The sequence below is a fragment of the Mastigoproctus giganteus genome, chromosome 11 (assembly GCF_048544385.1).
Source record: "Mastigoproctus giganteus isolate SK-2022 chromosome 11, ASM4854438v1, whole genome shotgun sequence".
Classification (NCBI taxonomy): Eukaryota; Metazoa; Arthropoda; class Arachnida; order Uropygi; family Thelyphonidae; genus Mastigoproctus; species Mastigoproctus giganteus.
Genome location: NC_143585.1, coordinates 119846168 through 119859536, shown reverse-complemented (window position 1 = coordinate 119859536; position 13369 = coordinate 119846168). Strand labels below are relative to the sequence as shown.

Genomic DNA, 13369 nt, shown 5'->3' with positions numbered 1-13369 from the left:
ATATTTATACTTCCAAATGTTGATTCGTCTAATTGCATAGCAAACATAACCTCTTTCAGCTCTGAATTTACTGTTTGGACATCATTTGCCATCTCAGAAATCCTCCACTGCACTGTATTATTACTAAGTGGAATACTCCTTAAAACTGGATTAGCATCCTTTTTCATAACTGACTCTATTGCTATTTTTATAGAGGGTAGAATTATTTCTCCACCAAGAGTATGTGGCTTTCCTTTCTTTGCAATTAGAAATTGCACTGAAGTTTGACGACAGCAATGGCAGTAAAATGAAAACAAGCATGACCACTAGAACGAAAATCTGCTTGGACACAAACTAAAACAAATTTTTGATCAATTGACAGTCACACTATTGTCAACTCACAAGAGGTGACTCCACCCTAAGCCACTTTGCGGACTCCCCGATTTAATGACTTATTTCATTAACGACTTGTTTCATACACTAATTCTAGATTTCTAGAATTATCTTTGTGAGGAAATAGTTTCTTTAAAGACCCCTAAAATAATCTTACCAACCCCAATGGCTTTATTAGGAACAAAAGACCCCCAGGGGGTCGCTACAGACCACTTTGGGAATCCTTTTTCTACATCTTTCCTAAAATGAGGTCTTCAGACCTGTTCACAGTACTCAAGGTGAGGCCTGACCATTGCCTTGTACATAAGGTATGTTCGTGTCAGACAGCACCTGGGATTGCCTTGTACAATGGGATAATCACCTCCCTGTCCCTGCCAGCAAAATTCCTGTACAGGTCGACCATCACTAATCTGGCCACCGGTAATCTGGTTCCACCAATTAATTCGGACGTAATTTCCTCGAACGTAATTTCAAATTTCCCGGGTCGGCACACAGATCTGCCACTATTGTTTTGGTGGCGTTGGTTGCAGCATCAGATGTTGATGCAAACTCGTAAACACTGGCAAGACATTCCCACTTGTTTTTCTGCAATTTATTATTATAACCTGTTCACATTTAGCCCCAGCCATGGTTCCAATGCATAAAGGAAGTGCCTTTCATGGTGTAAAGCACAAACACCGTACATTGTCCATAACAGATAAAGTTGAACTTCTGAAAAAACTCGACAGCGGTGTCTTTGTGTGAAGTTTAACTCTGCTTAATTGTAAATTCCAGCAATTTCTCTCAGTTCCTCTTATCTTAGTGATTTTCTTTTAGCCATTCCTTTTTAGATTTTTTTTTTTTACAACACACTTATACAAACTTGCGGAAAAACACAACACAATATGATGAATACAGCGTGATAACAAATTTGTTTTCACAAAATCTCTAACAATATTGACAAACTTATTGTGATGTTTGAGAGATTATTTTATCATAATTAGTTATATTGCAGTGCTCACCGCGCGTGCAATAAACTAATCACAAACGACCTTCATATGTATGTCGTAATGTATGTCGTAATAGCGTCACACATATGTGGCCAACATGGCTTCTCAAGAAATAAAGCAACCAACATATGTGGTCAAGTTGGCCACATATATGCGACATAAAAAAATACTTTTATTTTTTATATTTTAAACGAAAAAACGACAACACTGACATTACAATATTTATTTTAAAATTACTAATTAAATTATTTCCTATATATATTTTGGCCCCCGGGGAAGTTTTTTCTTAAACTAGCTTGGCAGTCAATGTGCTAAAGGTAGAAGGAGGTGGTTAGCTGATGGGTAAAATGTATGTGCTAAAATAACTACCGGTGATCTAGCAAACTCACTAATCCAGCACCGCCCACAGGTCCCAACGCTGCTGGTCGACCTGTATATCATTAACAAGACTCCATGACCTGCCCTGGCAGCCCATCTGCACTGCTCAGCAAACTTCATATCTGCACTGCAGAGCAAACTTCATATCTGACTGCACAATTACCCCCAGGTCTTTTTCACTTTCACTTGCCTGAGTGTAGTACCACACGGTTGGTATGTTTCTCTTGGGTTATTGCTATCCATATGCAGTACTTTGCATTTGCCAATGTTAAACTTTGGTGGTCACTTCTCAGTGAATTTGCCCAACTTATCTAGACCCAGAGTTGGAGTAGCACACTGTCATTACTATCGTTAATAACCCTGCCAATCTTTTGCATCCTGTGCAAACTTGAACATTAAGCCTGATATACCTACATCAATATCATTGATGAATACACAAAACAACAATGGGTCCAGCACCAAACCCTGTGGAACTCTGCTAATAACATTTGTCCACGAAGAGCAGTGCCCATTGATTACCGCTCTCTCTGTTGTCTCCCATTCAACTATCCCTTAGTCCATTGTAGCAACTTACCCTTAATGCCATACCGCTCCAATTTGTACAGCTGTTTTCAATGTGCAACAGTATCAAGAGCTTTCCCGAAATCCTATTGTATGATTTCAAAATTATTTTTTGCATCCAGTTCCTTACGACCTCATCATAGTATCCAATCAAACAAACCCATGCTGTGTCTTAACTATTACTGCAGTCTTGTCTAGACGATTCTGAAAAGCTTCTTTAACCAGTGACTCCATTATTTTCCATTTCCATTAAACTACAGGTCTATAGTTACTTGGGTCACCTTTTGAACCCCCTTTGTGAATTGGTGATACATTTGTATGCCTCCAGTCCATGGGGACCTCCCCTGAGTTCAAGGAAGCTCTCATAATTATGGCTAAGGGTTTGCTTACTTCCTTTGCTGCCTCCTTTAATATAACTGGAAAGATTCCATCTGCCACAGGTGTCTTTTTTATGTTTAACTTCAACAATTTCTCCTACACTTTGCTCTCAGTTATTACAAAATCTTAGCTCCCTGTTAGAGTTTTATAAACTTCTGGCACTCCCCTCATTGAATAAATCCTCATGTGTGAATGTAGATGCAAAATACTCATTCAGTTTATCAGCTACCTGAGCATGATCATCAATAGTCAATCCATCTATGTTAAAGTGGTCCAATCTGATTTATCCCTTTCCTTCTGGAGTTTACATAAGTAAAGATCTCTTTGCTGTTTATCTTTGCATCCTTTGCCACGGATTTCTGGTAATCTGCCTGCGCCTGCCTAACCTCCTTTGTGACTTGATACTTTACATGCATCCCATACATTTTTCTTCTCTGCCATGAGCTTCATTAATTCATCTGACATCCATTTAGACCCAAACCTTGAACAGTATTTCTTAGTTGGAATGAAAAGCCTGGTAGCGTCCAAGTTTAAGTCCCTGAAGGCTTCCCATTTAGAATTCAGCGTTGGTAACATCATTAGTTGATTCCACTGTATAGAATTTAAAAACTGTCTGAGACCCCTGTAGTCACTTTAACGAAAGCAAAAACCTTTCCCGTTACTCTTGATGGTAGTTATATCTTTAAGTAAATCCCACATCAGTACATTGTGATCACTGATCCCCAATTATTCCATTATCTGCAAATTTTTAATGCATGAATGATCACTGCTGATTATCAGATCAAAAGAATTACTCCCCCTGGTTGCCTCTCAAACATGTTGCTGTAGAATACAGTCATCCAGTATATCCACAAAAGTCTTGCTAGTGTGTGAGTCACCAACCCACAAGTTCCAATCAATATTTTGGCACTAATGATATGAACAGGAGACCGGCAGAATTACTTAACAAGTACAGGTCACTGTTGAACAAAAGCCGAGAATTAGGGTTGAAATTGAAAGTGTCTGCAATTCTGCCCAGACACGATAGGAGGGAGTATATGATGAGAGCCTTGTCGATCAATTCGGCCCTGGAAAGATTGTGCAAGGCTCAAGGGGTAGAATTTTTTTCAGCCTGGACTGTACTTGTTAACAGGAGAGATTGCTTCTACAGGGATGGGATACACTTAAATAGAAAGGGAGCAAGAATATTTGCTGATGCTATCGAGGCAGTGTTAGGTGGGTCGGAAAACTGCTAGCTTGAGGGGGAGACAAAGACCAATAGATTGACAGTAGCCACTGGCAGAGGTGAAAGAGATTCTTGCACTGCTTCTATTAGAATGAGCAGAAGCCTGAAAAACAAGATGCATGATATTTCAGAGACTGCTGGGAGCCATTGCGGTACAAGTAAACACATGGGTTGTGTTAGGGTAGCTAAGAATAGAAACAGGTGCAGGTATACTTGTGTGTACACCAATGCTAGGAGTTTAGTAAATAAATTTGATGAATTTGAGGTATTGCTCAAAACATCAAAGGCAGATATTGTTGGGATATCAGAGACGTGGTGTCACACAGATATAAGGGATACAGAACTGGAATTTGGGGAGTACGTCTACAGAAAGGATAGACAGGATAGGAAGGGGGGAGGGGTTATGCTATTAGTTAAGAAATACATAAAAACCAAGGAAGTGAAGCCAGTCAACATCGCTGGACAGTGCAGTGTTGAGTCAGTTTGGTGTGACATAAGCATTGGGAGATCAAAATTGAGAGTAGGAGTTTGCTATAGGCCTAATGACTCTGATGAGTATAATAAGAAACTGTACAGGGAAATAGAGTGGGCCAGTAAATCAGTGAGTCTCATAATGGGAGATTTTAATTTCCCAGATATTGACTGGAATTTGGGGGCTGGTCACTCACACACTAGCAGGGCTTTTGTGGATTTATTGGATGATTGTTTTCTACATCAGCATGTTCGGGAGGCAACTAGAGAGAGTAATACCCTTGATTTGATTATCAGCAGTGATCCTTCATGCATTAAGAATCTGCAGATAAATGAACCACTAGGTGGCAGTGATCACAGTGCTGAAGTGGGATTTACTCAAAGAGGTAACTACCATTAGGGGTAAAGGGAAGGGTTATTGCTTCCGTAAAGGCGACTACGATGGACTGAGACAGTATTTAAATTCTATACAGTGGGACCAACTGATGATGTTACCAACAGTAAATTCAAAATGGGAAGCATCCAAAGAACTTATCTTGGAAGCTACTAGGCTTTACCAACTAAGAAATATTGTTCAAGGTTTAGGCCAAAATGGATGTCAGATGAACTAATGAGGCATATGGCAGAGAAGAAAAATGCATGGGATACTTACAAATTAACACATGACACAGAAGCCTATGATAGATACAAGTTGATCTGTAACCAAGTTACAAAGGAGGTTAGGCAGGCGAAGGCAGATTACGAGAAATCCTTGGCAAGGGATGCAAAGAAAAACAGCAAAGAGTTCTTTACTTATGTAAACTCTAGAAGGAAGGGGATGAATCAGATTGGTCCACTTGATATCGATGGGTCAACTGTTGATGATCCTGCTCAGGTAGCTTACAAACTAAATGAATATTTTGCATCGACATTCACACATGAGGAGTTATTCAGCGAGGGGAATGCCAGAGGTGTATTCAACTCTAGCAGTAAGCTACAGAATCTTGAAATAACTGGGAGTAAAGTGGAGGAGAAACTGTTGAAGATAAACACAAGAAAGGCACCCGGGGTGGATGGGATCTATCCAGTTATATTAAAGGAGGCAGCAAAGGATGTAAGCAAACCCTTAGCCATAATTATGAGAGCTTCCTTGGACTCAGGGGAGGTACCCATAGACTGGAGATGTGCAAATGTGACCCCAATTCACAAAGGAGGATCAAAGGCTGACACAAGTAATTATAGACCTGTGAGCTTAACTTCTGTTCCAGGAAAATTAATGGAGGCCTTGGTTAAAGAAGCACTGCAGGATCATTTAGACAAGACTTCAGTTATAGCTCGGACACAGCATGGTTTTGTTAAGGGGAAGTCTTGCCTGACCAATTTGATTGGATACTATGATGCAGTCACAGAAGAACTGGATGCAGGGAATAGCTTTGATATTATATACTTGGATCTTAGAAAGTCTTTTGATACTGTTGCACATGGAAGACTGCTACACAAATTGGAGCAGTGTGACATTGGTGACACTGGAGGCAAATTGCTGCTATGGATAAAGGGGTGGTTGAGGGGGAGAAGACAGAGAGTGGTAATCAATGGACACTGCTCATCGTGGACTAATGTTATTAGTGGAGTCCCTCAGGGCTCAGTGTTGGGTCCATTATTGTTTTCTGTATTTATAAATGATATTGATGATGGTATATCAAGCTTAATGTCCAAGTTTGCAGACGATACAAAGGTTGGCAGGGTTGTCAAGGACACTACTGATACTATGCTGCTGCAACAGGATCTGGAAAGGTTGAGCAGATGGGCTGAGAGGTGGCAAATGAAGTTTAACATTGACAAATGTAAAGTACTACACATGGGAAACAGCAACCCCAGAGCAATGTATCAACTCTGTGGTACTACACTGACAGTGGTAGAGAATGAAAGGGACTTGGGGGTGGTTGGGCAGGCAGATATGAAGTTCTATGAGCAGTGCAGACGGGCTGCAAGAGTAGCTCATGGAGTATTGTCAATGATATACAGGAATTTTTCCAGCAGGGATAAGGAGGTGATTATTCCCTTGTATAAGGCAATGGTCAGGCCACACCTAGAGTACTGTATACAAGTCTGGAGGCCTTATTTCAAGAAGGATGTAGAGCTGCTGGAACGAGTACAGAGAAGGGCAACAAGATTAGTGAATGGAACAAGGGGGTGCTCTTACGAAGAAAGGCTTAAGTTTTGCAAATTACAGTGTCTGGAGACTAGGCACCAGCGAGGTGATCTGATAGAGGTGTATAAAGCCTTGAATGGTTTGAGCATGCTCAATGCTGATGGGATTCTTCCTTTAGCTCAGAATAATCACCTGAGAGGGCATAAATTCAAATTGAGGAAAGACAGATGTAGGATAGATGTGCGGAAATTTGCCTTTAGCCAGCGGGTGGTTGGTTGGTGGAACAGACTTCCATCCCTTGTAGTGGAAGTTGATAGCCTAAATAAGTTTAAGGCTCAGCTGGACAGGTATTTTGAACGAACAGAGGGGTGAAGTAGCAGCGGGTTTTTTTTTTTTTTGGCTGATGCTGCATAAGCTTGCTTTCTTGCATCAAATGCCTCTACTAATGCTAATGCTAATATCTGGAAAGTTAAAATCCCCCATTATAAGACATTCCGCTTTACTGGCCCACTCTATTTCTATGCACAATTGCTCATCATACTCATCAGATTCATTAGGTCTATAACACACCTACCCTCATTTTTCCTTTCCCAGTGCTTATTTCACACCAAACAGACTCAACACTGCATTGTTCACCAACTTCAATTTGATGTACTTCCTTAGATTTTGTGTGTTTCTTAACTAACAGCATAACCCCACCTCCCTTCTTGTCCTGCCTATTCTTTCCATACACATTGTACTCCCCAAATTCCAATTTTGCACTGCTTATATCTGTGTGACACCACACCTTTTGATGTCTTTACCAGTACTTCAAACTCATAAAATTTATTAACTATATGCCTAGCATTGGTGTACATGCAAGTATACATACTCCTGTTTCTACTCTTAGGTACCCTAACACAGCCCATGTATTTACTTGTTCCACTATGACTGCCAGCAGTCCGGGAAATCTCCAGCACCTTGCTTTCCAGGCTGCTGCTCATTCTAATAGAATCAGTGCAAGAATCACTTTTGCCTCTGCCTGCAGCCACTCTGTTAACCTTTTATTCTGTGTATCCCCCAAGCTAGTAGTTTTCTGACCCAACTAACACTGCCTTGATAGCATTAGCAAATATTCTTGCACTCTTTATATTTAAGTGGTAACCCCTATCTCTGTAGAAGCAGTCTCTCCTGCCAACAAGCACAGACCACGCTGAAAAATATTCTACCCCCATGAGCCTTACAGAATCTCTCCAGGGCCGAATTTATTGACAAGGATCTCATCATATAATCCTGCCTGTCATGTCTTGCACTTGCACATTCAGCCCTAGCTCACGAATTTTTTTTGAACATTCATCTGTACTTGTTGAGTAAATCTGCAAATCTCTTACTCTTAATATCATTAGTTCCAATGTGTACAACAATATCACCTTTTGTGCCCTTAAAAGATGCTATGGGCTCTACGTCATCAACTTTTGACCCTAGCAGACATACCCTGGTTCAGTCCCTATCCTTCTTGCACAGTATATTTCACGTCTCCCTGACAATAGAGTCACCAAGAATTATTTGATCATATATGTATTTTTAATTTTTAAAAATTGAGGAAGATGAAAAGTTGGTTCTGTGGGCTTGAAGTTGGACAGTAAATGGATGTTGGCTGGTGGCGGCATGTGTTCGGACTGTTTTGAAAGAGAGAGCGGAAATTATAGAAGCCAATTCAGAAGAACAGTGCCCATGGAAGTATCTGTAGAAGAGGCATGCAGCAGAAACAGTACGTTTATGAGAAAGCGAGTGGAGAGACTGTTAGAGATGAATCATTAATTAACCTACCTGCCCTCTTCTGAATGGAATCAAGAAGCCTGAGAGAGGTTTTGGGGGCACCACCCCAGATGTGGGAACAACATTCCATGGCAGGGCGGATTTGTGATTTATACAGAGTGAGCAGCTGTTTGGAAGAAAAGTAACGCTGAGAGCGAAAGAGAAAACCAAGTTTTTTAGATGCAGAGGAAGCAATATTTGTAATGTGCTTGTGCCAAGAGAGATTAGAAGTCAGGGTAATCTCCAAAAGAGATATATCATTTTGATATATCTCTATGTTATGTCAAGGATCTGGGTATATTCTTACCCTATGTACGTCATATTCCAAACTTTCATTACTTCACACGACATGTCCCACATACTTTTTCGTACTATTGAATACACCATGAATTGTCAAACTAATAGAGCAAGCTTATCTGCGAAAAGATCTAAACCTCCCATATAGTTAAAAATTTATTTCACAAATATACGTTGTCTCCATTCTAATCTCAACGATGTCCATTTCCACTTGCAGTCTGCCAAACCCCATGTACTTTTTCTGACAGAATCTCAGTTATCATTTGATTTAACTACTGCTCATCTCAGTTGCCCAAATTATTTGCTGTACGATTCCTTTTGCCTCAAAGGTGGTACTTGTGCCTATGTTCATTCTGATATTCCTGTCATAGACTTGGTAATTTGGAATCTGCTCTGGCTCAAAATCTCTCTACCTCATTGTGTCAAATTCGTCTGTTGTCTCTACCGTTCTCTCAACTCCACTAATCACTTGGAGCTCTTTGTCTTCTTCTCTTTGCAACTTGACTTTCTCCAGTCCAACTTTCCTAACAGTGAGGTAATTTTCCTTGGAGATTTTAAAGTTCACAACTCCAGCTGGCTTCCGTTTTCTAGTCACACCGACCCAGCTGGTCGAGATGTTGAGGCTTTTGCAATTACTAATGATCTTGCATAGATTGTTCATTTACCTACAAGAATACCAGACAATCCTAACCATACAGCCAACACGCTTGATCTTTTTCTCACAAACAACCCTTCTAAGTACAAGGTCAAAGTGAAAGGTCCTTTAGGCACCTCGGATCACTTGTTGATTGTCTCTTCTCCAATTAAGCCTTTATCTCATGCCAAACAATGATTCCCAATCTCGTATTGTTTGGCCTTACAAGAATGCAAAATGGGATGATCTGCGAGATTTCTTTTCCTTTTTCGGATTACTGTCTCAAAACTTTTGATGTCAACGTTTGCTCAGATCGTGTCAGTGAAATTATTCTTGCAGGAATGGAATCCTTTATCCCACACCCCACTTTAAAATCTTGTTCTTTATGTAAACCTTGGTTTTCCAATAAATGTGCTAAGGCTGTTCAAGAGAAGAATATTGCATATCGCAATTGGCTTGTTTCTAATTCTTCAGTTTCATTTTCTGCCTACACCAAAGCTCACAACAATTGTAAAGCAGTTATTAATCAGTCCAAACTAGAGTGTGAACAGGCTAAGAGTAGGAAACTTGCTTCTTGCCCTAATGGTAGCCAAGCATTCTGGTCTCTTGCCAAAGCTATTGGCCGCAACTTTTGCCCATCTCTGCCAAAACCAGATGGTACGGGCAAGGATAAAGCTGACCTGCTAGCATCCCAATTTTCTTCCAACTCATGTATTAATGATCTTGGTAAAACACATCCCACCAATACTAATACACTCCATTCAATGCCTCCTGTGGTCATCCATTAAAAGGATGTCAGAAGGATTTTGACGAATATTGATGCTTAGAAAACTGCAGATCCTGATGGTATTTTTCTCCACTTTTTCTCAAAACCTGTGCTCCTGAACTCACTCCTGTTCTCTGCCACCTTTTTTCACTTTCTTATTCCAAAGGTGTTTTTCCTTCTGTTTGGAAATTTGCTCATATCCAGCCAGTTCCTAAAAAGGGTGACAAATCCATCCCATCCAATTATCGTCCCATTGCAATTACTTCTACTCTTTCTAAAGTAATGGAGAAATCAATTAACCGCCAACTCAAACTACCTAGAAACCTTCCTTCTGATCAACGATCACCAGTATGGATTCCGTCAGTGTCGATCCACTGGTGATATTCTGGCTTATGTTACCCATTTATGGACTAATTCGATGGAAAAGTTTGGTGAAACACAAGTAGTTGCGCTCTTGACATCTCAAAGGCTTTTGATCGTGTTTGGCCTAAAGGTCTTCTAAACAAGCTTCCATTTATGGTTTGCCAACTGTGTTTAATTGTTTATCCAGTTTTCTCTCTGATCGCTCACTGAGGGTGATGGTAGATGGCTCTCTGTCTTCTAACTTCTCCACTATTGCCGGTGTCCCCCAAGGTTCAGTTTTTCCCCCCCACTCTTTTCTTCTTGTATATTAATGACCTTCTTCCATTGAATGGAAATCCTATCCATAGTTAAGCCAATAATAGCACATTGCATTCCTCTTACCAATTTGAGAAACCTTGCTCTGCTAAATCAGCTTCAACTTCTTGAAAAATCTGCTACCAATTCCTTAAATGCCGATCTTCAGGTAATTCTCCAGTGGGGCAATGACAACTTAGTTGATTTAAATCCTTCTAAAACTCAGTCTTGTCTTACATCTCGCAAAAAGGATTCTTCTGCTCCTATGCTTATCTTTGGTGACATTCCGATTTCTAGGCAAAATGATATATCTCTTTTGGGGATTATTCTGACTTCTAATCTCTCTCTTGGCACAAGCACATTACAAATATTGCTTCCTCTGCATCTAAAAAACTTGGTTTTCTGTTTCACTCTCACCGTTACTTTTCTTCCAAACGGCTGCTCACGCTGTACAAATCGCAAATCTGCCCTACCATGGAATCTTGTTCCCACATCTGGGGTTGTGCCCCCAAAACCTCTCTCTGGCTTCTTGATTCCATTCAGAAGAGGGCAGTTAGATTAATTAATGATTCATCTCTAACAGAATCTCTCCACTCGCTGTCTCATAGATGTACTGTTTCTGCTGCATGCCTCTTCTACAGATATTTCCATGGGCACTGTTCTTCTGAATTGGCTTCTATAATTCCCTCTCTCTCTTTCAAAACCATCCAAACGTGTTCCGCCACCAGCCAACATCCGTTTACTGTCCAACTTCAAACTTACAGAACCAACTTTTCATCTTCCTTGTTTATCCATTCAACTGCTGTTTTCTAGAACAACCTTCCTTCATACGTATTTACTGAAAATTACAGTCTACAGAAGTTCAAGTGCAATGTCAACAAATATCTTCTTTCTTCTTCTCAATCTCCAACTCAAGGACAGTACTAAGTACTATAGATTCTAGTACCTCTCGTGTTTGGGGTTTACATAAAAAAAAATAAAAAAGCTATTAAATAGTAAAAGCTAAATTTTCAATAACGTAATTGATATTAGGTTATTATTTTATGAGGAAACTCATTTCTTTGTTTAAATTGTTTTAGAGCAGATGTAGTACTTCTGTGCTTTTCTATTGCCAACCCTCAGTCTTTGCGTAACTGTAAGACAAAATGGGTTCCAGAGATTCGCCACTACTGTCCCAAAACTCCCATTGTTCTGGTTGGATGCAAGAATGATCTTCGGCACATGTATAAAGATGACGAATTTCTTAAACTATTGCAAGAAAGGAATCCATTCTTCAGGTATGAAAGCCAGTATTAGTATAATGTTTGAATGATATGTTGCACAGATTATCCTGATCAAAATACTTGAAATGAAAACACTTCAGCATGTAGAGTTTAGAATCTGTTATTAATTTATTAGTAACTATTATCAGTTTGGCCTTTTGGTGTTTTTATTTTGGCAGCAAGATTACAACCACTGAAGAAGCAGTGGAGAAAACACAAAATGTATGGTTTTTTGACAATTAATAATAAATAGATTGTAAATGTTACACAAGTTAATTGCCTTTATTTCATGAATTTTAAAACCAGCATTATGTTTCATATGAAGATTGTGTTTATTTAATGATAACTTTGCCACAATATACATGTGACATCATGAATAAGAGATAACGTTTAAGTGTTAAATTCAGACCTACTTAAAACATACTTCAAGGACTTATAAACATTCTGTGTGTGTGTGTGTGTGTGTGTGTGTGTGTGTGTGTGTGTGTGTGTGTGTGTGTGTGTGTGTGTGTGTGTGTGTGTGTGTGTGTGAAGGGGAGGGAATAATTAATTCAAAATTTTGATTTGAAATTCAAGGTTAGTTTCTGGCAAATTACAATTCCATAATTAATTTTAAATTTCAAAGAACAGTTCAAAACATGGTTCATTAGATAAGTTTTTCCTAGTATTTTAGGCAAAGGTTCAATAAACAATTCTGAAAATAATATTCCCAATAAACAATTCTGAAATCTCTACTGGCATCCTGCTATGTGCTCACTGAAACACCATTTCTGTCACTCAATCACACTGGTGTGTTTTTTTTTTTTTTGGGCTGGCAAAGACCACCTGTGAAGTTTAACAAGGCAGTTATTTATAGTATGTTAGATTTTTCTGCAGCTTGAATGCATTCATTAACCAGTTGTCTATAGCAGGTTTCGGCAACCTTTTTTGAATGAAGAGCCATTTTTGATCTAATTAAAAAAAAAAAAAAAGAATCCGAAGAGCCACGCCTCAGCTCAAGCTGGGAGGAGGGATAGGGGTGGGGGAGTTTTTAAGAAATGGAATAGAGTGGGAAGGTGTTTTATTAAAAATATTTTGAAATATTATTTATTAATACTGAAAAAACATAACAAACATCGAATTAGGTACAAATTAATGTGACTTTTGCTGCCGAACTTCTTGAGTGAGTCTCTCAACATCAGGTGATTATGCCGTATTTTAATCTTTAAGCATGCTGAGAGACTTGCATTGTTCAGACAGTTTCTTGATTTATTTTTAATATACTTCATGTTCAAAAATATTTGCCGCAGAACGTTGAACCAAAAACTGAGAGAAGGCCAAACACAAATATTTTCAAATTTAATATGTGTCTGATAAGCTACTCCATGCATCGAACACAATTTGGTCTTGCTTTTTCAACTGATCTATGTTGTTGTTGTTGTTGTTTTGGTTTTTAGGAGCAGTAGCAACTA

The 13369-nt window shown here is 39.3% G+C and overlaps 1 protein-coding gene across 1 annotated transcript in view; it reads left to right on the top strand.

The window, feature by feature from the left end:
* Window positions 1–13369, top strand: part of LOC150078388 (rho-related BTB domain-containing protein 1-like) — a 384612-nt gene that overhangs the window by 63316 nt on the left and 307927 nt on the right. Inside the window, exon 4 of the mRNA XM_090385409.1 lies at window positions 11736–11933. Within this exon, the coding sequence (XP_090241535.1) occupies window positions 11736–11933 (198 nt within the window). The remainder of the gene's footprint in view (window positions 1–11735; window positions 11934–13369) is intronic.